We start from the raw sequence: 24,514 nt of genomic DNA on the forward strand, positions 1-24,514 counted from the left end.
TGCTGGTATGCAGCTGCCCTCTCCCCCACATGCAGTGCAGTGGTCAGGAACAGCGCCCCCTGGTGGTCAGGTGGACAGACGTGGCAGCCTGGATACTTAATGTGAAGTCTCAGGGAGAGATACTGATGGAAGTCCCAAACATTATCAAGGGGATTCTCAAACTGTCACACCAGTAGCTATTCGCTCCAGCCACCTGCCCCAGATCTATCCAGCCACCCCCAGACTTCACGGTCCCATTCTGGTCACAAAGCACTATCACTGGACCTCAGCATTTCACCCAAGGAAGTATCCTCATTCTTGGATATGTCTTGATAAACTGAGGAAAAGCTTCTGGCAAGATGGGAGGGCTATTCTGCCTCCACTGGCCTTAGTTATACACACACACACACACACACACACACACACACACACACACACACACACACAATGTATACACATGCTCAGGCCTTCCCCTCTCTGGCCAGTAGCAATCGCTTCCCCCAACCCCTCTGTCCCAAGTGGTCTTTTAAGACTCAAGGAAGCCTTGGCCTAAGCATGACAAAACCCAAGGTGAAGCAGCTTGCTCAGGCAGGTGGAAGAAGTGGCTTCACAGGCCACCCCTACAGGTCTGCACCCCGATCCCACATCGTCTCCCCAGCAAAGATCACCGTGAGACCAGAGGATAAGACACATGCTTTATACCCTCAGGTGGTCAGGGAGATTTTAGCAGGGACCCACCACATAACTGTCACATAACAGGAGTGATCCAGGTAGAATCGGGAGGCTTTGTCCAGACTCAGGAGGTAGTCTAGGGGCTTCCTGGGGCAGCTGATGCTGAAGCGTCCTCCAGAGAGTCCTTAACGGTAGTGCTTGTGACAGGGGCCAGTGCCGAGACCCTGAGCCCAGTCCCTTGGAATTCAGAGCATCAGTTCAACGCACAAATAGTGTGGTTGTTCCAAGTATGGAGAGAGCTAAGTTGTCCTTGATTCCTCTGCACTATCCATATACAGAAAGTCAAAAGAGGTTGCTTGATGGAGCTGGTCTGAATCAGGAGAGGTGACCAAGGAACACAGACTCTTACACCAGGAAGGCCACAACAAAGTAGGGTGACAGCAAACCCAGAAGCCACAGGTGGATGCAGAAGAGTATGGACCTCGTGGCAGGCAGGTCAGATGCCCAGCAGATACGATCAGTCCAGCCTCCCTGCCTACATGGCCAAGGCCTGAGCCAGCGTCTCCTCTACGGTTCACCTCCCGCTCCTGGAGTTCCTCTGTTTGCTCATGGCTGTGAGCATCTGGCTGATGTAGGACGTCAGAAGATCATCCATTTTGTATCCCTGAAACCAGGGGTAGGAAAATAAGCAGAGCCCACAGTGGAATGCACAAGACCCCCACACACAGACATGGCTCCCAGAACATACTTCAGTGGGAATAATACAGAAACAAAGTAAGTCTGTCCCCATCTACACATTTGAGTGGCTGGGTTCATCTTGCTATCTTGAGCCCCAGGCTTGTGGTCCCTCTAAGCCTGGAGGCCTCGATGCAGGAGTGACTGCAAAAAACTACCAGTTAAGTTGCACCTTGGAAGTTTGGACTCATGTAGAAGGTCTCATTGCTAGTGGCTCTTCTGGTACACGTGGGCTGAAGGCCCACATCCACTGGCTCAATAGCCAGATACTAAAACAACAGCTGAATGATGGCTCTCTTCCTCCACCCTAGCTGACCGTTTTCCCCAGACCTAAATAAACTAGGCTTCTAACAGACTCCACTAGGAGAGGCAGGGACCCATGCCAGGCACTAGGGGGCGCTCTCACCAGCGATGTCTCACAGAGCAGTTTGCTCCCACGGACCAAGTTTCCAATGGTGATGTGGAAGTAGGTGTTGCCACTGCTCCAGTTGGAGATCTTGGTGAAGGGATGAGTAGTCAGGATGTCCTGGGAGAGAAGGCAGACACGCAAACACACAGCATTACCCTCTGGCTTCAGGAACCCCAGCTCCAGCCCTCAGATACCCCCTCAAAGAAAGCCTGAGCCCTCTCTCGAGGAAAGAAACAAGAGGAAGAGGCCAGCAGCTCTGTGTGGAGCAGCCAGGGAGCAGGTCCCTCCTCCTCCATGCCTTGCCTTGCCCAAGGATGCCCCAGAGGCTGTTGTGTACTTAGGGCCAAATATAGAAACTTAGGTGCCTGAGCACTGACAACTGTTGGTCTGAATGAGATAGACTCGGTGAGCTTAAAGAGAAAAATGGGACAGAGAAGAGAAGAACACAGGATATTTGGATTGTGTAGAGGAGAAGTCCCAAAAAGTCTGAGAAAGAATGACGGAGGAAGGCAGAGAGCCCATGTGACCATGACATCATGCAGCAAGAAGGTGACAATCATTAGTGATTCCTATCAATTGTTCAGGAATGCAACCTCTGGCCTCATAGTGGGACTGGCCTTTCGGTGCACAAGCATAGCCACCCTGCATACGCTCCACCGTGTACCCTCCTGACCAGATAGGTCAGGAACCATTTTTGGAAAGAGGTGTAGGTCTGTGGCATCCAGTGATGTTGAAAAGCTGGGTGCTAAAAGGAGGTTGTGGGACTTAGCAGCAAGAATTTGGTGGCAAGTTGAAGGCTGCCATTTTGGTGGAACAAATGAATGAGTCAATGTGGTGAGCACAGGCAGCCTTTCAAGATGGGGGCTCAGGGACCCCGAAGTGGGGACACTAGATGACAGGCTATGTCTGGGACCTTGGTGGTCCTCACTCCAACCTGCTCACCTTGGATCTGGGATCAATGAGGCTGACTCCGTACTTGTTGATGGCAATTAAGAGAATCTCCGGGAAGTTTGGTTCTGTAGTTTGCTGGCAAAGAAAGTAGAGGCGTCGTCAGATGGGGGCCCAGAGCAAGACAGGAGTTTGCAGACAGGCAGGAAGCCAGCCGAGCCAGGACAGAATCAACCTGGCCTGCTGCCTACCTGGCGCCAGCCCTGCCAAGGCCTCCTGCTTTCCCCCTCTGCCCACAGCCTCATGGGTCCTCATAAGAGGTTCCATATTTTTCCCCTTGCTTCCCGGGGAATTTTACTATATCCTTTCTCTCAACCTGAAAGTTTCCCAATGGTCAGGACAGCCCTGTGGTACTCTTGCCCCTGTCCCAAACCTCCCCAGTCTCACTGTCCCTTGAGGAGGCCCTGACTCTCACCGGCTTGGCCCCTGTCTCTCACCACACTCAGCCACATTAACCTTTTTCATTTCCCGCCCAGACCTGAGCTCTCAGGCCTGTGGGCCTTTTTCTATATAGGACCCTTGGCAGAGGACTTCATGGGAAGACCAGCATCACCTCCTCCGGGAACCACCCTAGATAACCCCCTCACCCTGGGCACAACCTCCTGGCTCTGCTACCTCACAGGGACGCACTATTACAAGACAAACCACCCTCCATTACTCCAGCCGTTTATGTGATTTTTGTGGCTCAAGATCTGGTTCTCCTTAGTGAGCTTAAATTGAGGGTGCTCCCCTCCTTTCTGTGCCAGCAGGTGTTCAAGGCAATGGCTGTCACCTCCATTCCAGCTTCTGTGCTGCTTCACTCCTGACCTTTGACCCCTAAGATCCCCAGAAGACATACCTTCACCTCAAAGAAGGCTGAGCCAAAGGTGGGCCACTTGAAGATGAGCTTGAGGAAGGCCAGCTTGGCTTCCTCCTTGGACTTCCCCGCATGCTTGTTGAAGTAGGCGACAATAGACTGTAGGGGAAGAGAATCGGGCAGGACCAATCACAGCACTGCTTCTGCCTGTCTACACCATCAGAGCCAGGCATGGTCGGACAGTGTTGCCAACTTATGCCAGGGTTCCCATGTACCCCAGCCAACTGGTTTCTGACCCACCCCAACTCATGCAGACAAACCAGGGCGCATCAAGCAAATTCAGGTCACCTTGACAACTAGGATGGGGCAAATTAATACCATTGGGTCGCTAAATCCTTTGCATAGGGACTAGAGAATGAAGCAGACAGAGATGGAGTAGAGACTTCCCTCATCACACAAGAAAAGGCCATTCCCCTTAGCTGCTGGTCAGCACTTGCTGTCTCAACCCCTGGGATACACACTGTGCCATTCTGAGTGGCCCCGCTCCCGCTGCTCCTCCTCCGGGTTTGTGTGTACCCGTTTCCAGTCATCAGGTGAGACCTGCCGGATCAGGTCCTGGGGCACCAGCTCCCTCAGCAGCTTGGGGATGCTAGGAAAGTAGGATTTGTCCTCCTCAAACTTGACCCTGTAGATGAGTGCGCCCAGCTGCAGCACCTCCTCCCGGGTGCACTTGTGGTAGCCTCGGAGATATTTGGGCAGTTCCTGTCAGAAGCAGAGCAGTGAAACCACAAGGCCGATGGCCCACAAAGCCTAGGGGAGCAGAGGGCGCCATGCAGCTCACCTGGTAATAGTGGAAGATGGAGTCAGCCATGGGGTCCTTGCCCGGCACTGTGGTGGTCCACAGCTTCTTCATGAAGAACACCTGGTAGGTTAGTGAGGGCACGATTCCTGTGGCACAGGGCAGCCGGTCACACAGAGTCTCAGCAAAGAAGGTCCCCTGACCCTGCCAGCTTGGTTCCAGCCCCTTGGCTAACTACTGGGCTTCACAGTCTAGTCTCAAGCCAGCATGGCCCTTACCGTCCTTGATGGGCCGTGCTTTCTTTATCCAGTCTGTCAGGTGTCGAACAAAGTCAAAGAAGAAGTCATTCTCTGGGACGCTGATGACCTAGGGATGCAGCCATCACAGCTTTGGGCCATTGATTTTCCCACTGACATTCCTGTCAGCTGCTTCTATAGGAAGGCTCTACCTCCAGCCAGAGGGGTTCTGTGTGTTGGTCCCACCCACACCACTTGTGCCTCGTGAGCATCTCGGGAACACTGGCCTCCTGCCTAGAGGGGCATCATCCTACCCTATCATCCCTGGCACAGGCCCAATCAACACAGCCCAAACAGGACCAGCCTGCCTCAGCTGATTTCTGGCATCTGTGGCCAGCTCCTCCCCCAGGCTGACACAATCCTTCAGACCCAGGACCTCATAGAAATGGTCTTTGGGTCCTCATGTTTGACACAGTGACAGTCACGAAGTGAGGTAGAATAGACACAGAGCTGTCTACGATCAGTCAAAGGGAACATCAGTTCTTCTGGACGCTCTAGGACGCCTTCCCTTTGAGGAGACATCACAGCTGAGTAGTGAGACCTTAAGGGACAACATACCTGGATCTGGGTCCCTGCTGTGTGACCATGGATAAGTTACTTAACCTCTCTGATAAAGCAGTAATAAGCATTCTACCCTCTGAAGGATACTTCAAGGGTGAATTTTCTGAGGGGACAAAGTCAATGATCCCTGTGACTGCAGGGCACAGGGCACCCGGGCATGTGACTCTCGGAAGAGCTTTGCTGCCACGTGCCATGCTCCCGGGTACAGAGGACAGATGTGCTGTGTGAGGGGAACAGACAGATGCTCCATGCAGGTGCCTCTCTCCTCTTAACCCACTACAAGTTCCTGGGGCCCTGGCAAGTCTCCAAAAGATGGGCGGACCCACCTTATCTGCGATTTTGACAAAAAGGCTGAATCCCTCAGAAGACTTGAGAAGCAGCCTGCTGGCGATGTTCTGGCAGAAGTCCTTGGCCTTGGTGCTGGACTCCACCTCAAAAGCCTAGGGGTAGCACACACTCAACTTCTGCAAGACCTTCCCCCAGCCCCCCACTACCCACCTCTGCTGTCTCTCCTACCCAACCGACCAACTGACCAAGACCGAGTTCCTCCCTTTCAAGACCCCTGCCCTGTTGGGTCATCCTGGTGGATCAGATCTGCTTGTAGCATTTGAAGAGAGCAATCCCCACTTGGCTTTTCCCAGAGCTCACTCTCCCTGGCCCTCCAAGCAGGACTAGGCCTGGTGCTGGTCCTCTAGGTCCAGGCTTGGAGAGTGAGAGCAGTAGTATGTGCGTGTTGGGAGAGGAGTTGAAAAAGAAAGCCAACCAAGAGGCTGGACTTGGAAAAACAGCCCCAACTGTGACAATTAGGGGATGTTGTTTGAGGGCAAGAGGGAAGGAGAGATGGGACAGACTATAGATGGGACGGATTCTGGGAAATGTCTGAGATTGTCACAGAACCCTACTGTGGCACCTGAGTTTCCAGGATCAGGCATTATGACTACTCATCAGGATACAAGGTCAGATGTCAAGTTCATGGCAGAAAGCCTGACTGGGGAGCCAGGGAGGAGGGAGTGAAGGGCCTAGGTGGAAGGGCCTTAACCCAAGGAGAGTCTACAGTCTTGATCAAGTCTCGTTCTACCCAAGGGCAAGAGAATGAGATGTCAGGGTGTCAGGAGTTGTTAGAGACACCCTGTGCAGGCTGAGAGAGCTTGATCCTGTCCGAGGAGCCAGACCCGTGTGTGGGGCCCCTCACCTCGTCCGTGTCATCGGGGAAGTAGACCTTGTGGAATATCTGGGTAGTCTTGTGCTGGATGGCCTCCACCTCCACCAGGTGTGGAGGGTACTTCCGGGAGCCATTTCTGAAAAACAGAGGGAGAGAGAGAAGGAAGTGTGTTCCTAGGTCCACACGTCGGGGGAGCAGAAGAGACAGGAGACTGGCCCCAGCCTGAGCCTCCCTCCACGCCCGCCTGACAGTAGACTCAGCTGTGTGGCCTCCCAGAGCCCTGAGTTCCCAGCCAGGAAGTGGGACGGTGACTGGAGAAAGGAGAAGGTGTGAGTGAGCATTGCAGAGTCTGCAGTGGGGCCCAGAGGCCACCTTCCTAGTCCCCCAGAAAACAAAAGCCACTCAAGGAGTAGCCAGGCTCCCCAACAGTAGCCTGCAGCTTCAGCCACAGTCAAGCTGGGGAACTCAGGGACAGGCTTCACACTGTGTGCTCACATCCTGCACGCCAAGGGTCTGTCCTATAGCTGGGTGTGGCTGAGACTGCCCCACCCCCAGTGCTCGCAGAGCCCCTGTGGCTCCAGTACCTCAAGGCTTTCTGGAGCCTCTGCAGGCAGTCGATGGCAAGAGGACAGTGCTTGCGGGACTGCAGAAAGCGCTGAACATGAGGCAGGAGGATGTTGCTGGGTGGGAAGAGGCCTGTGCACAGCCATAGCAGCTCCCAGCCCCTCTCTTCGCTGTACCTGTGGGAAAAGGACCAGAGTAACGGGAACCCGTGCACCCTGGAGCTACGCCTTCTGTCCAAGGACTGGAACGGACACACTTCCATGACAGCTGGAACGGAACAGGGTTCCTCGGGGTGGCCATGAGCCCACACCAGGTCATACAGTAGCCAGTCCACAGGGACAGAAGGCTCTGGTGCCGGAATGAAAGTCCAGTTACTCAGCACTCTGTCTGGGTCGGCTGAGGTTTCATCTTCAAAGCCACATATCCGGAGGGATGACACAGGGGTAAGTGTGCAGCTTAGACACCCGCCGAGCTCCAGGACTCACCTATACCTTTAAAGCAGACCCTACACCCTCCCAAGGCCATCTGGGGTCCTGTCCAAACTACAGACTGGAGGCCCAGTAGAAGCAAGAACATCCCTCTATTTCTTGAGAAAAGGGACAATCCATTTTCTATGTAAGGATCTCACACTCAGGTCAAACCTGGAAAAGGACAAATGACCTTGATTTAAGGTCCTTAATGAATGGACTAAAGGGTCCCGGAGGCTACATGGGCTCCCATATTTTTCATCTCTATGAATGAACTTCAGTTAACCCTAAATGAGGCAAGGACCCAAATGACATCCTTTAGGTATGGAGCAACCTTTTCTGCTCCGAACACCTTTTCTGATTTGACCTTCCAGACTCAAATCCTCACTGGTTTTAATGGCAAGTCCCAACCAGCCCACTCTATGTCCATCGTAATACGTAAGATATATGATGTATAAACACATTTTTATCCATTCCTTGGTCCTTCCTAGCTGCCCTGTTTCCTTCCTAGTTAGAGACTTCATGATTAAATTCTAGACCCACCTAGGACTTTTTAAGCATGATGGTCTGTCTGGAAAGTCTCCTGCACTGGGAACCCTGGGCCTATAGGATCGCTCCTTACTGGGCCAGCCTGAAGCAGTGGGATATTAAACCCAAGCTCACTGTAGAAGTCAGGGGAGAGCTCCACCTAGCCCTCTGCGTGACCCTTGTCCTGTGATGTCCTTAAAGACCCTCCCTATATCTCTGCTCTAGCCTCATAACCAACAAGCTCCCAGAGTCTGAGCACTCCTGAGCACTCTGTAGCAGCCGCTCAGATTACCAGAGCCCTTAAGGACTCTTAGTGGCGTTCCTTAAAGGAAAATCCCAATATCCTTTAAAGCCTAATGTGCAAAAAGGTTTACAGTCTCTCACTGATAAGAAGTTCCTGTTACTCACTTTGCAACACTCCTTCTTTGGTATTCAAAAAGTGGAGTGGCACCTAGAACGTGGCCCCTAATCTCCTAGGAATGGGCTATAAATGAGGCTGTAGTCCTGATCCATGCCTCAGTTCTCAGTCCTTACACACTCTGGGGACAGATAGCCTCCAATCCCTCCTGGGTGACAGAGTTAGACCTTAATGATATTTTCATTTGCATCCCCACCCACCAGACCCTCCATTCTGATTTGCTCTCAAATGGCAGGACCCCTTCACTTAAGCTGTTCAACAGTCTACCTGGACTGCCTTACCTCAGTGGCGCTGGGATAGCCCCAATGGCTTTTTTGTTTGGTTGGGGTTTTTGTTTTTGTTTTTGTTTTTGTTTTGGACAAGCTTTAGCCAAAAGACCTGCCATCCCTTAAACTCACCCCTTGGGGGCAGCTGCCTGGAGTACACTGAAGATTTAAACTTTAGCCCACACAAACCCACTGCACATCAAAACAGTCCCGACTCTTCAAAAACAAGCCTCCTGTGACTTCTTCAAAGGCCAAATCTCCCTACAGAAAAGCCACCTCCTGGCCTCGCCTGAATCCAGGCACAGGAGCCTTTCCCAGCGGCATCAGGGTCTCATTTTGACAGAACTCTAACCACAGACCAATAGCTAAGGTCCTTCCTATGAAATCTATAGAATTCAGCCTTGTAAGCTAAACCTCACTATGAGGCCTTGAGGAGACCAGAGAAGGGGCAGATTAATTGGACCCAAGATGACATGAGCCCTGGACTTCCAAAAGCAGGCCCCAGGATCAGCTCCCCCTGATCTTACTACACCCTTTTATTCAGATTCCTTTGGTCAAAAGGGACGCTCAACAGGAATTTTAACTCAAGCACTGGGACCTTCCCAGATCGCTCAGTTGTTTATCTTCCAAGTCATTAGACCTGTTGGCATGAGGCTAGCCCTCTTGCCTTAGGACACAGCAGTTGTGACTCTCTTGGTTAGAGGGCCTCTGTATCAACCCTGGGACAGAGTGTGATGGCTTTTCATTGGGGCACAATCCCCTCTTGGAATTCTCCTCCCCTCTTCTTGCAGCATATACCAATCACTCTTGTTTTATGGTCTTGGTAAAGACATCTTCCATTCCTACCTGGGTCACAGGCCCTCCACACCATCTCACATGTAGGGGACAGTGAAGCAAAGGAGGGATATATGTAGGCCCAGTGGTCCCAGCGTGGGAGCCCTTTCTGACAGACCATTGGTCTGACAGCCACCTCAGTCGGAGTGAGTGCAGGTGTTAGGAGTGGGAGCTGGGAGGGCTGGGCTGTGGCCTTGCAGGACTGCTCTATGGGTCACCCCTTCTGGGCTCCTGACAGGTTGGCTCTGGGCCCCAGGCCAGCTGCCTCAAGAGGTCCCACAGTGTCTGCTCACCTGATATGATTGTCAGTCAGCTGCTTCAGGATCTGCACATAGGCCTCATCCTTGAGGGGCTCAGCCTTGAGTGCCCACTCAAAGATCTGGTCGGTGAGCTCATTGACGGATCGCGTCCTCTTGGATGGGTAGTCGCCCATGTACTTGAGCACAGGTGAGAGGCTGTCAAGGAAGGACTTGTGGATGAAGGGGAAACACTGGCCTGGGAGGTAGGAGGTCGGACTCACACAGCCCTGGCACTCTGAGTTACATAGTCGTAGATGTGGCCTGCTCACCACTTCTCTTCCCTTCTCCATCGTGGCCACCCTTCCTCAAGCCCTGATCCTACATCCCAAGTGTCCAAGGCAGCCAGAAAACATTGTCCAATCCCCAACCGTCTGCCCAGCAGCTCCCCCTATTCCTGGGATGGACACAGCCTAATCTAATAGTCTAGTGTGTTCTCTCTGTCTCTCTGTCTTTGTCTCTGTCTCTCTGTCTCTATGTGTATGTGTTAACAGGGATTGATCGCAGAGCCTTGGCATGATAGGCAAACACTTTACCACTCAGGTATATCTCCAGCTGGACCCTGGGAGCCTTTCTTCAACATACATCTGCCCTTCAATTACACTAAGTTATTTTGTACCCTTGAAATAGCCCTGCTGATTTGCCTCAGGACCTTGGTGTATGCCACCCCAGTCCCCAGGAAGTGAAGGAAGTATGTCGCCTCTCTCTATGGGTTAGTTCAGGCCACTTCCTGGTCTGGCACCATCACCACTTATTCTGGCCAGCATGGCATCCTTATGAGGCCAGGGGCTGGCTCTTGCCACAGCTTTGTCTCTGTCTGGCCCAGTGTAAGGGCAAAATGCTTATATCAACAGGGTGACAAGATCACAGGGGGTGGAGGGTGAGGCTGTCCCTTGAAAACTATGAGGTGCTATGTGCCCAGCCAGGGTCTCCATCTGTTGTCAGGGCCCAGTCCTGCCACACCCTGCCCCTCCCTGCTGCCCTCCTAGCCCCTGTGGTCGTGGATATCTACAAAGGCCATGCAGGCTTCCTGGGAGAGTTCTTCACTGCCCAGGATCTTCTTGAGCAGGGCCTGCTTGAGGGGCTCTCGTGTGTGGCTCCACAGCCTGTCCTTACCGCGGGCCTTGGACACCATGACACGGCTCAGCGTGTGCTTGGGTGGGGGCCTGTCAGGCACGGAGATGGTCAGTACCTGCCCCACCACAGGAAGCGAGCCTCTCCTGCCATGCTGCACAATGCACACACATGCCACCTTCCCCAGGAGCCTCTGACCTGCTCCCAGTGACCCTCAGGCAGAGCTGAGCACCCAAACCACAGCATCTGTCTTCCTGCCCAGCCCCCGCCCCCTCCCCCAGGGTAGAGAACCTGATGGGTGGCACAGTTACCACCCAGAGGAAGAAAGGATGAGATGAGACCACACAGGGGGCTCATCCTGGACAACAGAAACTGCTCACACTGCCCCTGAGCTGGCCCCGCTCACAGGTGAGGGCATCTCAAAGCGCACCATTCTTGTCCCCAACCTGCCACCCGACGTCACCTGAAGTAGTCGTAGGAGAACTCCTCCAGTGTGTAGGGCTTGGCGCGCACCTCTGGCTCTGCTGTGCGCAGCTGCAGGAGCCGGACGACATCCTGCCTCTGGTCTGGTGTCATAGTGACCAGGGCCTGGGAGACGAGAGATGGGGAGGTCGTGTGAGCTCTTCAGCTGGGGCCACTGGGATCTGGAAAAGCTGGAGCCTTCCAGAATGGGATGGGGAGACTTGTTCTTCATGGGGTGGACCCCAAGCTTTTCCCCCATGCCTACAGTTCCTGCGCCTCAAGTATGCTGTGCTTAGAAGAGCCCAGTCCCATGAGCCTTGCACAGGAGCTGCCTGGAGAGCTGTACTGGATCCTTGAACTGTGATCCATGACAAAAGAGACCCTCACCCAGCTGTGGACCCATTTCCCATCAGACATGACAATGATTCCCCATCCCTGCCCCTAGGCCTCTCCCCAACTGATATAAATTTGGAAGATACCCATACATTAAGTCTGTGGTCCCCCCCAAGCCCCAGGGCTATCTATCATCTACACGGAAGATACGCATCATTAGTGTGTTACAGTCCTTTATTCAAATGGCCGGATGTGAGAAGAGGAGGGAGGGTAAGGGAGGGTCTAGGGGAGACTCCTGGTACTGGTCACATACCACAATCTCCCTTGGTGGCAAGGTGACAGTGGGCATGACGTATACACAGTCAGTGGGGAAGTCTCCACGCTGCTTGGTCCTCTCGTTGATGCCGTTGGCCCAGCCTGAGTTCATGACCTGCTCACCGGTATCGTGGTCGAGGATGATGAGGTCTCCCTTGGCGAAGCTAAGGAAGCCTGACTCCTCACCAGCTTTGAAGCAGAGGTGAGCAGGTTCACATGGAGACGGGGAACAAGGGTAGGTTAGAACATTCTCATTTGGGCTGGTGACCTGTAAGCCACAGCTCCTCACCAAGGGCCTGTGCTGTCCTCCACTCTACATATTATTTGTGCAAACCCCACACCCAGATTTAGCCTTCAAAGCAGGTCGCCCTCCTCTCAAAGCTCGGCACTTCCCTCCTCCCTCCTGACTTTCTTCCCTCTCCTGGTCATTTTTAATGAAGCCAAGGCAATAGCAGTTTGGGACACACTGGCTTTCTCTGCACATGGCTCTCCTCTGCCCTTGGTCTCAGACCCCTGCTCATTTATGCTTCCTCCCTGGACCAGGCTGCATAATAGCCTGACCTCTACGTTCCCAGCCTCTGGGTTTCCATGGTCACTGTGCTATCACCATTTCCCACGTGCCTCCCCACAGGTCTGGGCACCATATTGCTCTGAAGAGGTGCCATTGTGTTATCATGTATGGAGGACCCCATATAACTTGGAGCTGGTGATAGGAGGTAAGCTACAGTCTTAGAAGGTGGGAAAGGAAATGTTCTGTGGACTGAGGATAAAGGCAGTTCTGCCCGGGACCCGGTGTCTAGACGATACAATAAGGCCCCAGCCACTTGCTATGAGTGCCAGGCTCACAGCTGTACAGTCTGCCTACCACCCCAAGCACCCACGTCAGCAGGCACTCACCAGGGTTAGGATTGTCCTGCAGTGCCACCACATACTTAGACCTCTTCCGTAGCCCCTCCAGAAAGATGACCACCAGGTCACGGATGTCCTCGGCATTGCTGGATGTGAAGGTGTACTCGTCCCCCTTGATGGTGGCCAGGGTAAAGCTGGGGGCCATCAGCTTTGCTCCCCTACAGGACCAACACGGGGAACAGGGTCCAGCCGGGGTCATCCCTGCCCGGCCCGAGTGACAAGTGGCACAGCCCAAGTCAGAGCAGCCCAGTGAGAGCAAGACGCGGCACTCCCTGAAGGGGACCAAGGCCAATTGTCAGAGTGTCCCAGACACTCAGACAGGGCCCTGCCAGGATAAGGCCTGGCCCACTGGGGTGGTACATTCATTACCCTCTAAGGCAGACGTAGCCATGGTTACAGCGAGCCCTGGTCCAGAATTGCCCCACTCTGACCCAGTGCACTGCTTACTGTCCATCCATGTCCTTATTCACCCTTCAAGGCCCAACCTGATGCCTCCTCCACCAGGAAGTCTTCCCCGCCCTCATCATATCTGAGACAGACAGATGCTCTGGGCTGCACTGCACTATGGGACATGGCTATTCCAGGACCCTACCACCCTCTGGGTGCTTTTCAGCTGACACCGGGACACCCCCCCCCATAACACTGATTGTTTCCCCAGCCCCAGGAGCTGTGCCCTCTCCTCCCGTCACTCTGTCTGTGCCCTGGCGGCCATCCCCACCTACTGCTGGACACAGCCATGATCTCCGGGAAGGAGAGCTCCAGAAGCACCTGCTCCTGCTCGTCCACGAAGTACACACCCGTCCAGTTGACAGCCACAATGACGTCGCTCTTGGGGAGGGGAGGGCCTGCGACAGTGACAGAGGCTCTGAGAGGGGGCCTCCCTGATCTTGGAGCTAGTTCCTCCCTACTCCTCATAACTACAAGGAGATGGCTTCTGCAGGAGGGTACGTCTCCCTGGTTTATAAACAGGGAGAGTCTCAGCATGGCTACTTTACAAAGTGATACCCAAAAGGTGATGGGAAGAGAACGATGGCTTGAGAAACAGCCTCTGTCCCTTCCTACCTCTGCTCCCTGCCCTGCAGCAAGGTGAGATGGGGGAGAGGTCAGACAACTAAACCCCGGGGTTGTCTGTGTCTCTGAGATCTGGCAATTCTGAGAAGCCCAGCATGAGCTCAGGACTTAACACAGAGTAGATGCCCAGCAATGTTCAAAAAGGTCATGGGAGCTGATGTGGGCTGGCACCAGCCAGTTACTTTCCCCTTAGCCATAGCCACCCACCCTTAGCCTCTTGGAAATAGCCCAACAGAACAGCCCACCCATCTATAACCTGGCTACCCTCTTCTGTCCATAGCGGAAGCTTTAATGATCAGCTCTTCAAGCCAGTGGGCCATCGTCACTGACTGCACGGGTCTCCCACAACCCCTCAGCAGTAGAACCCGAGAAGACCAGGCACCTGCAGAAAGATAATCAGCCTCCCTCCATACGGCTGGGGCCATAGATACCTGAGAATTTGTAGGCTTCGTAAAACCTGGAGAAGAGCAAGGGCCACTTGAAACGGGCATAATTGACCACATCCTCTTTGACCTTCTGGGCATCAGTTCTCCTCTGGGCATAAATTCCCTACAGAGGGCAGCGTGGGATAAAGATCAAAGGCCAGTGGGTAGGCTCTAGGAACCAGCTATCCCTTCGACCAGGTGAGCTTAGGGGCATCTGCTCCCATCAGCTCATAGACACCTCGGCTGCGCTGCTTTCTCTAATCCGGTCTGTACTGGGGCTGCCACCCTCGGGGACTTCCCAATGCAGTGGCCCAACCAGGGGTGATGGTGAGCCACTGGGAGGCACACGCCATGTGGAGAGGCACGAGAGCAGAGAGAGGTTGTGGCATCATGGCACACAAATCCCAAGAGTAGGTTTCTACAGGGCTGGACAGGCAGGTGGACGAGTGAGCCATGCCCGAGAGTAAGAGGACGGGCCTGGAGGCCAGGCCCAGCAAGAGCTGTTGCAACACTCATGTCAGGGAGCAGTGTTCTGTTTCCTGGTAAGAACTCCATGGCCCTGGGGTAGAATGGAGGGGTCAGAATGAATATGTTACCATGACAGCCCCATATAGGGCATTGCCACCCACAAGAGGGCCAACATGGCCACAGGCCAAGGACAGTAAGTATTGGCTGAGAGTTTGATGTGACCAATTTATTGTCCAAGTGTTCAGTACCATATACATGTGTACGTGTGTGGAGAGAAAGCCACAAGGAAGAAGGTGGGGAGCCAAACGTGGCAGTGAGGGGCCCCCAACTTGAAACTTCTCTGCATGTTTGAAATGGCTTCAGGATGTTTTAAAAAATTTCCCTCTAAATCCTCGTGTTCGAGTCTTCACACGCCAGGGTGTGTGCACATTTGCAGATAAAGTCTATAAGAAGTGATTGGCATGAAGCCCTAACCCAACAGACCATGTCCTCTTGAGGAGAGGCAGTCAGGTGCATGTGACCACAGAGGAAGCCACTGAGGAGCAGACAAGATGGGAACTTCGGGAGAAGGCAGACCCTGATCTCAGCCCCAGGCCCTAGAGCTAACTTGGAAATGTCTGTGGTTCTGTGTCCAGGGTGGCTTCTTCCCACCCTTCTTATGAAAAGCATCGACATTCATTTCTGTCCAGTGCAGCAGAACCCAGGGCTCTGACACACACACAAAGGTGCTGTGGTCCAGGGAAAGACAGAGTGAGCTGCGGATCCCAGAAGAGCATGTCTGTCCCACTATGCCCCCAAGGCCTGACTCCAAAATAAAATGAATACCACCACGCCACCCAAAGCAGACACACACACACACACACACACACACACACACCCCTTGTTGGAAATAAATGCTGGGGCAGCTGGGGAGGCTGAGAACTAGGAAGTGAAGCTGTTTGGGAGGCAAAGTGAACAGGCTACAGTAACTTGCCAGAAGTCAACAGGAAGACATGGCGAAGAAGAGGTTTTTCTCTTGGGAGATGGGGGTTGGGGGAGGATGCAGGAAAGAAATACTCTAGGGGAGAGAGGGCTAGGCCCGGAGGAAACCCTTGAAGGGGGCATTCACAACCAGGTGGGTCTGCAGGGATCTATTCAGAGAAGGTGAAGGGTGTGTGGAAGGTACCACAGGACCCTAGGTGTGGAAGAGCCTTATCTGTAGGGTATGAGATACTATCTATGGGGACCTCCAGTAACTAAGCTAGGCTTAGCCTGCTCTGACATGGCAGGGCCTTGGAAGAAAGAGGCACTTGGAGCCCTCACAAACACCTCCACCAGCTGCTGCTTCACAGGGCCCTTAGCTCCTATATTACATCACAGCCTGGGACTTTAAAAGGAGCCTGCACCCAGAGTTCCCAAGTAGGAAGGCACTGGAGTTCTGAGGAAAAAGGAGGGGACATTTCCTAGACAACTCCCATTATCAGACCTGCATGGTCACTCAGAAATCACAACATTGTAATCAACAGGTGAGGTCACCCTCAACATCCATGACCCCAGGGGTCCCTCAACGGGCTGCAGGACCAGCTTGAGCCTTCTGTGTCTCAGGCACCCGGCCCATAGAAAGTGAGAGAGACATATATGAATGATATCCATGGGGGTGGGAATGGGGGCAGGAGGCCCTGCTCTCCAGCAACTGTCGGGCAGAAGACGTCAGGTGCCAGCCGTGATGCTCCGTGCAGCCACACCTCCGAGCCCTCCCTCTTCCTACCTTCTTGTGGGCAGCAATGGCCAGCTGTGCCCACTTCTCAAGATTCTTCAGCGGCGTGATCTCACGGTCAGGAATGTAAGTGGGCACGAGGCTCAGCAGACGCTCCAGAATCATCTCAGAACCATAGTCCACAAAATACTGCTGAGAAGCCAGCTCTGCCAGGTCATCCTCCTGAGGGTGACACACCGTCACCAGCCATCCCCGGGGATGCCCTTCCAGCCCGCCCCCTCCCAGTCGTACCTCCTGTAGCCTGGGGACCCTGACCCTCAGGACCCTGTGTTCTCCCTGTCTCACTTCACAGGGCAATCATGAGTTCCCTAAGCCCACAGCCACACTCTTGCCCTGTGCCTGGTCCCCTTGGCACCAGCTCAGAGCTGACTTCTGTCCAGGGACACATAAACTGAGCAAAAGAGCAGGTGACCTATTTGGTGGTGGTCGGACAACTGGGCACGGCGTTGTATGAAAGCCACATAGGCTAACAGTCATGTCTTGGAAGGTAGGACACTGGAGATGGTCTGGTGGGGATGGTGATGACACACCACCGTCAATATCCCCATCCCCATCACTATCTACCCAGGAAGAGTCGACATGGTAACCACCCGGCTCTACTTCAGAGAGCCAGGTGAGAGTCAGATGAGGCTGGTGCCCAACATCCAGGGCAGAACTCCCCTGGGGCTCCTGGTGTTTCTGTAGAGCAGCAGTGTGACAGAGGAGGCTCTCGGGGACCTTGTAAGCAACTGCTATTTTATAGTTGATGAGAAAAGTTTCCCAATTTTAGTAGCCAGTATGGTGGCTCTAAATTATTAGCTTATCAGCATATACATCATCACTACCAGCACTACCAGTATCACCAATGTCACCTTCGCCACCAACACTTATATGAATATCAGCAGCAGCATCAGGACTACCATCATCACCAACAACCATCCTCGACATCAACAGCACGTCCATCTTTATCCTGCCATCACTGACAGAGCCACAGGTACAGGAAGCACCACCACTATCTTCAAAAACAAGACCCTCGAGTCCGTCCCCAAAAGGAGGCCCAGTGGGAGGAGAGGCAGGGCAGGGTCAGGGAAGGACTTCAAAGGGACACCCACTGTGACAACTGCATGAGCACAGATAGCCCCGAGGCCCAGACGAGTGTGTGTCCTAGGTCCCCTGGGAGGCTGATCCCAGGGACAGGCTCTGAGCCAGCTTGTAGCACTGCAGACCGTGCAAATCCTGATCTAAATGATCGGACCTTCTCCTTCAGAGCAGTTCCTAAACTAAGAACCATACAAACATGTCCGTCACCCCCACTGGTATCACAGTACACTGCAAAGTGCGTGAACCCCTTCCCATGGGGAATCAGGATAGCTTTCTGAGCATCCACTGCACACAGCTTATGTGAGTTAAGTAGCACTGACTCCACAAGAAACCCGGGAAATGTCCAACCGCCAGCCATCTTAGCCTGTGGCCATGGCCTCCCGTGGCTCGCATGCCCTACTTACCTTCTCACACCTGTACTCCCCAAACTTGACTCCTCGCACCACCTGCTGGTAGATGAGGTTGGTGGCCACGTTGTCCTCTGAGGGGTTGTGCCAGGGTGTGAAGACCTCCTTTCTAAAGAAGAGCCTCCATGGGGCGTTGCGCTCCTGGGCACCCTGCTCCTTGGCGTACTGCTCACACTGGGAGATGGCATCCATGACATGGTCACTGCCACTGCCCAGGGAGGACACCTGTGAGACAGCACAGTGGGAGGTCAGGCAGGGCAGGGTCAGAGAAGGACTTCAAAGGGTCACCCACTGTGACAACTGCATGAGAACAGATAGCCCTGAGGTGCAGAGGAGTGTGTGTCTTAGGTCCCCTGGGAAGCTGATCCCAGGGACAGGCTCTGAGCCGGCTTGTAGCATGCATGCAGTGAGTGCCTTTCAAGGCACGTGTATGTGGGAGTCCTTTTCTTCTCAGAGCAAGGGATGCTGTTAAGCAAGCCATCACTGGAGGGGCCAGTTCATGAGGGAAGCTCCTAGCAAATTATGACCAAGTACAAGGTCCTGTCCTTGGGTCTTCTCAGTGCCAGAGGAAACTCCAAGCCTAGCTCAACAGGAAAGACTGTGTGCCCACACCGGAGGACTCACACAGCTAGAGAAGATGTGGAAAGGGTGGACTAGTGGCTGAGCAGACTTCTACACAACACAGCCACGGATGTGACCCTGGAGAGCAGAGTTGTCGGCCCTCTTTTCTAAGCAGGAAGAGAAGGGCTTTCCCCTGGGCACCCATGGTTGGAGAGAGCTCTGGACCTCTGATCGTGGGGTACCCGGGTGCCAGAGAGCTTGACACCATTTCTGTAGAGCCTGTTCCCCATAGCTTAAGTGACTCACATACATGCAAACCCCTCAGCCAGCAGGTGGCAGCACAGGGCTGGGCTAGGCTTGGGTCACCATACCTTATCAAACAGGGCAATGTAGAGGGAGAAGCCAAAGCGGTCCTTGAGTGAGATCTTGTCAGCCAGAGCATTGCACAGCTCCTTGGCTGTGGTTGCTGAGTCTGTTAGTAGGGTCTTGGTGGTCCCATCCATGAAGGTCACGGGCAGCATGATGGGCTTCTTGGACTTGGTGGCCTGAAAGTGACCAAGGGGGTCCGTGGTCTCTCCACCGTCTCTGTGCTCTGGCCGGCTGCCTGTGGGGCAGGAGCTGACCCCCATACTACCAGCATCCCCCTGGGACAGCACCTGGATCTGTCACAGGTATCCACCCTGAGGGGACATTTTGATGTCTTGTGCCAGGGACCCACGCCTAGGAGGAAACCACTGCAGGAGCGTGACCTTGACTAAGTCCCATGGGCATAAAACAGGCAGAAAGAGCCATTGACACTTGGGACTTTCCTATTCTGGGGGGCCTGAGATTCCAGAACCCAAGGAGTCCTACAATCCAGCATGAAGGGGTGCTTCTGAGGCATTAGAGGTCACGTTCCCACACGCATGCTCTGTGAGCCTCGCCAACCTGCAGCTCCAACCAGCTGGGTGGCTGTGTCCGAGTTCCGTTGACAAAGGTCCTCCTCAGGCGCTCCTCACAGTAGGGGGCATAGCCGGGTGGGCCTCCGTGGATGAAGTTCCGCAGGTACTGCAGACAGGGACCTCTGTGAGGCAGCCTCCACCCTAGCTGCTGCAGCAGCCTACAGACTCTCCAGGCACAGCCGGGACTGGGCTTCAGCAGGGACACCTCCAGCCCCCCTTTCTAGGCCCACTCCTGCTGCCGCTGGAATCAAGTGTATGGCCTACAGCTTGGCAGCAAGGCCACCCTCACATTCGACCTCTGCCCTCTCTGTTGCAGCAGCTGCTACCCTTCATGGCCGCATTTGGTCTCCCCCACTCCCTCACCCTCATGGCACCCAACTAGTACCCAGAGCCTGGCACAGAGTGATATCAAAGTGCCTGTCCCAAGATACATGTTCAGGTTGTTCAGTACATATCCTTATCGCACTTGACCTCTATAGAATGATACTGACAAAGCCAAGTGCTGGTCACCTGGGCAAAGGGGACCTGGGAGGAAGGGGCTGGGCATGTGTGAGACCTTCAAGGACCTGGGAGGGGCTCTGTCCCTAAAATGGAGTATGGGATTCCAGAACTTGAGAAGTCCCAGAGTCCCACATGAGGACACCAGAAAGCATACGCCACATACATGCACATGCCACATGCATGCACACGCCACATGCATGCTGTGTCCCAGCATAGAGGGGCCCTGCACCCTCCCCACCCCAGACCATCTCCCTACCTTAACGAACTTTTCAGAGGGGGCGAAGCAGCCCACACAGAGCGACACGAGGATCCAGCCCCTGGCATAGCTGCTCTTGGATGGGTTGTGCGTGAGCTGCTTACTGATCTGGCAGTAAATCTCGTCCCTAAGTGGGGACAATACCTCAGAGTGACACCCAGTCACCCCTCTACGCCACAGCTCTTCTGACCAGCCAGCCTAAGGCTTCCCAGGAGACAGAGGCTGAGCAGAGGGTCTTGCTTTAGATTTTGGAGTCACCAGGAATAAGGCATGGGTCAGGCATCAGGCAAAAGCTCCTGGTGAGGTCCACCGTCCACAAAGTGACCCGTATCCTAATACAAGTTCAAAGGTCACAGCCCCTGATGTCTACCCTGCCTAGCCCCAGGTCAACCGTGTAGCAAGGGATTCCCCCACAGTCAGGGACAGTTTCTGTAATTGTGGCTGACATGGAGGAAACAGAGCAGGCACCTAGGAGGGTGTCAGGGCCAGTGAGCAGGGACCCCGACTCTGGAACATAGCTCTCCAGCTTGTGAATGCTCAGTACATGGGTCACTTGGCACTAAGCTGAAAACATCTTCTCTTAACAGCATTTTCCTCTGTGGGAGGTCCAAGAAGGCTTACCCACCCAGGACACACACACACACACACACACACACACGCACACGCACACGCACACGCATGCACACTGAGGTAAGAGGCAGGACTGTCTCATTCAATAACGTCTCAATCTGGAGAGTTCATGAACCAGCAAAATTTCAAGTTGCCATCTTTTTATCACAAGAAGATAACACATGCACTTCAGACTTCTTGCCCATGACCCAAATCATTTCACAGAACAAGGGCCACTTGAAATACCCAAAGCAGATGCCACCATCACAGCAGCAACCAGACATGCAAGTGAAGCTGGCATAGCTCATTGAGGTCCCATCTTGTCTCAGACCAGTGGGAACCCTGTGCCAGAGTCTCCGACCTGGCCCCACTCAACCAACAGAAGGTGGCAGTGGCTAAGCCAGAGAAGGGAGGTTAGCCATGGTCCCTCGGGAGTCTACTTTCTAGCCTTTTTAAATGTGGGGTTCCTGGCACAAGATTCCTGAATAGTTTACTTCAGATGTGGCAGACGGATAACCTGGTGGCCACCTCTCCCTTCTGGTGACCCTGGGTGGCCTCTGGCTCAAGTGAGGCTCAAGTGGGCTTGAGGAGCAGTGGAGAGAGGTGAGGCTGACAGGTAGGTGGGCTAGAAGGCCAAATAACTCCTGAGAAGTCTCTTCCTCATGCTGGGCCTCAGTTTCCCCTGGGGAGGAAGGGACTTGTCTCTTGTCCCGCACTCCCAACATAAACATAAGTTCTTGGGACCCCAAGTCTTTACCTATGGTCATATAAGCCAGTTCCTCGAGAAGCCCAGGTCCCCACATCTGGCTGGGTCAACTATCTAATTGTATAGACCACTCCAGAGTCTCCCCACCAACTGGCCATCAGTAGAGGTCTTTCCTGACCCAGGATGGAGACAATAGAGTCTCTAGTCATAGAGTAACCTCGCCATTGGCCTGGGCCAGCTGCACTGAGCGTGAGCCAGCGGCAGCGGGTTTAAATCAGAATGCTCAGGTGGGGCCATGATAACCATTAGCTACATACAGGTTACAGTCTGCTCTCTCCATTCACTGTCTCAAAGTTCTGCCTTCCCTCAGATCTCAGATGTGGGCGCTCTTCTTATTCCACCTTTCCAGGTAAGGCATAGAGGGACGAAGGAGATAGGTTAGGGTCATATGACTAGCCAGCAACAGAGCTAGCACGGGCCTTTTTGCTTCATCTGTGGCTAAAGTGGAGCCATTAGCAGCTGCCTTGAGACCGAAGCCCAGGCACAGCATCCCACTGCCCCTTGGGTACTGACCGCAGCGCAGGCCGCAGGATGCCGTTGCCGATGATGAAGTGCAGCTTCTCTAGATTTGAGGTGGGTCGATCCTCCAGCATGCTGTTGCCCTGTACTGTGGATTCCCCATCGTGTAGCCTCTTGGTCACCTAGGACACGGACACAGGCTTAAGCCAAACAGGTGAGGCTGGGGTGCTGCAGCTGCCTGGCTTCCCACTGGGAGCAGATAGCATCATAGATGAGGTGCTGTCCCTGCCAGCCACTGCAGAGAGTAGATGGACGTATGGATGACCCCTGAGCTTGTCATCACCCCATCCTTAAAGGCTAATAACTAGACCACATAGCTGGGAGCACCAGCCTGATGCTACCGGCTTGGCCCTCTGTACCTCAGTCCCACCCAAGGGAAAGCCTTTCAGTCGTGTTGTGTCCCATCCCCGCCTCTGATTGAGGCCAGCATCTCACACCTACGGCACCAAAGTACAGCCTGGCTCACAACCACCTAATTACCAAGGCCCTGGCCCTGATACGACATGGCCACCCTCAGTTCTCAGTAGATGCGTGTGTGTCTCTCTCTCCTGGCCCCATGCAGGCACAGAAGCAGCCCCGCATTGCACTCAAATGCAGCAAGAGACCCTCCATCATAGACAGAAAGGGCCATGCAAGGGCCTCCTGCACCTGAACCCATGCCTGTCTGTCTCAGCCCCCAGCACACACAGCCCTGTGTGCAAGGCCTTGGCAGGCTCAGACGGTGAGAGATGGATTGATGGGTGGTGGTGCCAGTATTCAAAAAGACTACAGAGAAGTCTGCTCCCAGGCTGAGAGGTCCTGGGATAAAATGCATGGTGTATACATCAGCCAGAAGTATCCTCCTTTTCCCTGTGTGCTTGGCCCCACCCCATTCTTTCTCCCACCCTGGGAAGCCCCCACCCCTAGCATTTTCCTACACTTCTGACCGGTGGTTGTTCCAGTGCTGTGCTATGCAGAAGAGAAAAGCATCGTCCACTCCTGCTCCCATTCCCTGGTCTCCCCGGCTCAGCTGTGCTGCAGCCTGGCTGCCTGAGGAAGCCCTCCATGGCCCGGGCTCTGTTATTACCTCTTCTGTGAGTTTGGACTTCTTCTTCAGTGTCAAGTGTACCAACTTGTGTCTCACACTGGTCTTCTTCTGCCCCTCGGGGAGCTGGGTCTGTGTAATAGATGCAGGGATGAGACCTCTGGACAGGGTGTGTGTGTGTGTGTGTGTGTGTGTGTGTGTGTGTGTGTGTGTGTGATTTCGACACAGAGGCTTACAAGGTGCAGGCCACAAAGCCACCCTCTACCCTTGCTCCTGCTGAAACTCAGAAAATCATAGTTATTGCCTGAGGCCTCCCAGTGAGGGGTTCCTAGAGGTGGCTCCCATGGCAAAGTCTGTCTGCTCTGCAGTGTGGCCCCTCAGTTATGACGAGAACTTTACAGTTGGCAATGGCTCACACATTATTCCCATGAGAAGACAGAGAATGGCAGGGGATTGGGGCGGGGATGAGGTAGAGACAGCTAGACAGCTTTCTGCTGATTACCCGAGGCTGGTGTGATGACATCATCCCCACTAGCCCAAGACAGTTATCAGCTGGGGGCCCTGTGGCCTCACCTCACCCTCGCCCTGCAAGGCCTGCAGCTCCCTCTTGTATGTCTTCTTGCCTAGGGTCTCGTAGATCTTTGTCATCACAGGGATCTTCTCACTGCCGTCGCTCATGGCTGTGTGGTACTTGGGCTCTGGGAGGTCCCCCATGAACCGGAGGATGGTGATCCAGACAGCCAGTGCCGCCTGAGGGTGGAACCCACATGTAAGCAAGCCGGGGAGGACGGAGGATGTGGCTCAAGCCACAGAGAGAGCCTTGGAGAGGACTCTGGAGAGGTCGATAGCCACCTGCAGGTGTGCTCTGACCCTAGGTTGGGGCTGGACCGAAGCCCGACCTTGACTTGACAAGAGCGGCACCCACCACCCCAGCTCTGCCCTGTGAGCCATGACCCAGCCGCAGGCAGCCTCACCAGCTGGTCACCCTCATCGTCGTGGTAGAGCAGCGGCTGCTTGAGAGGCCTCCGGGTGTAGGAGTGTGTGGTCGTGCCCTGGAAGTAGGTGGCAGCAAACTTGGCGAATTTGTACTCAGAAAGGTCCTCCTCGTCCTCATCAGGCAGGGGCAGGGCAGCGTCAACATCCTCTTCCACCATCTCCCTCCGGCCACGCTCCAGGTCCTGATGGGCACAGAGGGGGTGTGTCTTAACTGTTAGGCAGCGCCCTGTAGCCCGCAGGCCCAGAACAGAGGCAGCACTGGCCGCTGTCCTCTCTCCCTCTCTCCCTCTCTCCCTCTCTCCCTCTCTCCC

The 24,514-nt window shown here is 54.1% G+C and overlaps 1 protein-coding gene across 1 annotated transcript in view; it reads right to left on the reverse strand.

Annotated features, from left to right (window-relative positions):
* Nucleotides 1-455: 455 nt before the first annotated feature.
* Nucleotides 456-24,514, reverse strand: part of Myo7a (myosin VIIA) — a 72,357-nt gene continuing 48,298 nt past the window's right edge. Inside the window, exons 23-48 of the mRNA XM_029535670.1 lie at nucleotides 24,182-24,385; nucleotides 23,781-23,957; nucleotides 23,250-23,339; nucleotides 22,178-22,305; nucleotides 20,290-20,416; nucleotides 19,519-19,638; nucleotides 18,963-19,136; nucleotides 18,028-18,255; nucleotides 16,535-16,705; nucleotides 14,326-14,443; nucleotides 13,542-13,668; nucleotides 12,812-13,095; nucleotides 11,913-12,103; nucleotides 11,268-11,392; nucleotides 10,739-10,896; nucleotides 9,728-9,881; nucleotides 6,942-7,097; nucleotides 6,388-6,493; nucleotides 5,522-5,635; nucleotides 4,617-4,704; nucleotides 4,381-4,487; nucleotides 4,116-4,301; nucleotides 3,582-3,698; nucleotides 2,738-2,821; nucleotides 1,793-1,912; nucleotides 456-1,315 (exon numbers count right to left, since the gene is read on the reverse strand). Of these exons, the coding sequence (XP_029391530.1) occupies nucleotides 1,226-1,315; nucleotides 1,793-1,912; nucleotides 2,738-2,821; nucleotides 3,582-3,698; nucleotides 4,116-4,301; nucleotides 4,381-4,487; nucleotides 4,617-4,704; nucleotides 5,522-5,635; nucleotides 6,388-6,493; nucleotides 6,942-7,097; nucleotides 9,728-9,881; nucleotides 10,739-10,896; nucleotides 11,268-11,392; nucleotides 11,913-12,103; nucleotides 12,812-13,095; nucleotides 13,542-13,668; nucleotides 14,326-14,443; nucleotides 16,535-16,705; nucleotides 18,028-18,255; nucleotides 18,963-19,136; nucleotides 19,519-19,638; nucleotides 20,290-20,416; nucleotides 22,178-22,305; nucleotides 23,250-23,339; nucleotides 23,781-23,957; nucleotides 24,182-24,385 (3,744 nt within the window). The 3' untranslated portion in view covers nucleotides 456-1,225. The remainder of the gene's footprint in view (nucleotides 1,316-1,792; nucleotides 1,913-2,737; nucleotides 2,822-3,581; nucleotides 3,699-4,115; nucleotides 4,302-4,380; nucleotides 4,488-4,616; nucleotides 4,705-5,521; nucleotides 5,636-6,387; nucleotides 6,494-6,941; nucleotides 7,098-9,727; nucleotides 9,882-10,738; nucleotides 10,897-11,267; nucleotides 11,393-11,912; nucleotides 12,104-12,811; nucleotides 13,096-13,541; nucleotides 13,669-14,325; nucleotides 14,444-16,534; nucleotides 16,706-18,027; nucleotides 18,256-18,962; nucleotides 19,137-19,518; nucleotides 19,639-20,289; nucleotides 20,417-22,177; nucleotides 22,306-23,249; nucleotides 23,340-23,780; nucleotides 23,958-24,181; nucleotides 24,386-24,514) is intronic.

The sequence above is a fragment of the Mus pahari genome, chromosome 1, assembly GCF_900095145.1.
Source record: "Mus pahari chromosome 1, PAHARI_EIJ_v1.1, whole genome shotgun sequence".
In the NCBI taxonomy this organism is placed as follows: domain Eukaryota; kingdom Metazoa; phylum Chordata; class Mammalia; order Rodentia; family Muridae; genus Mus; species Mus pahari.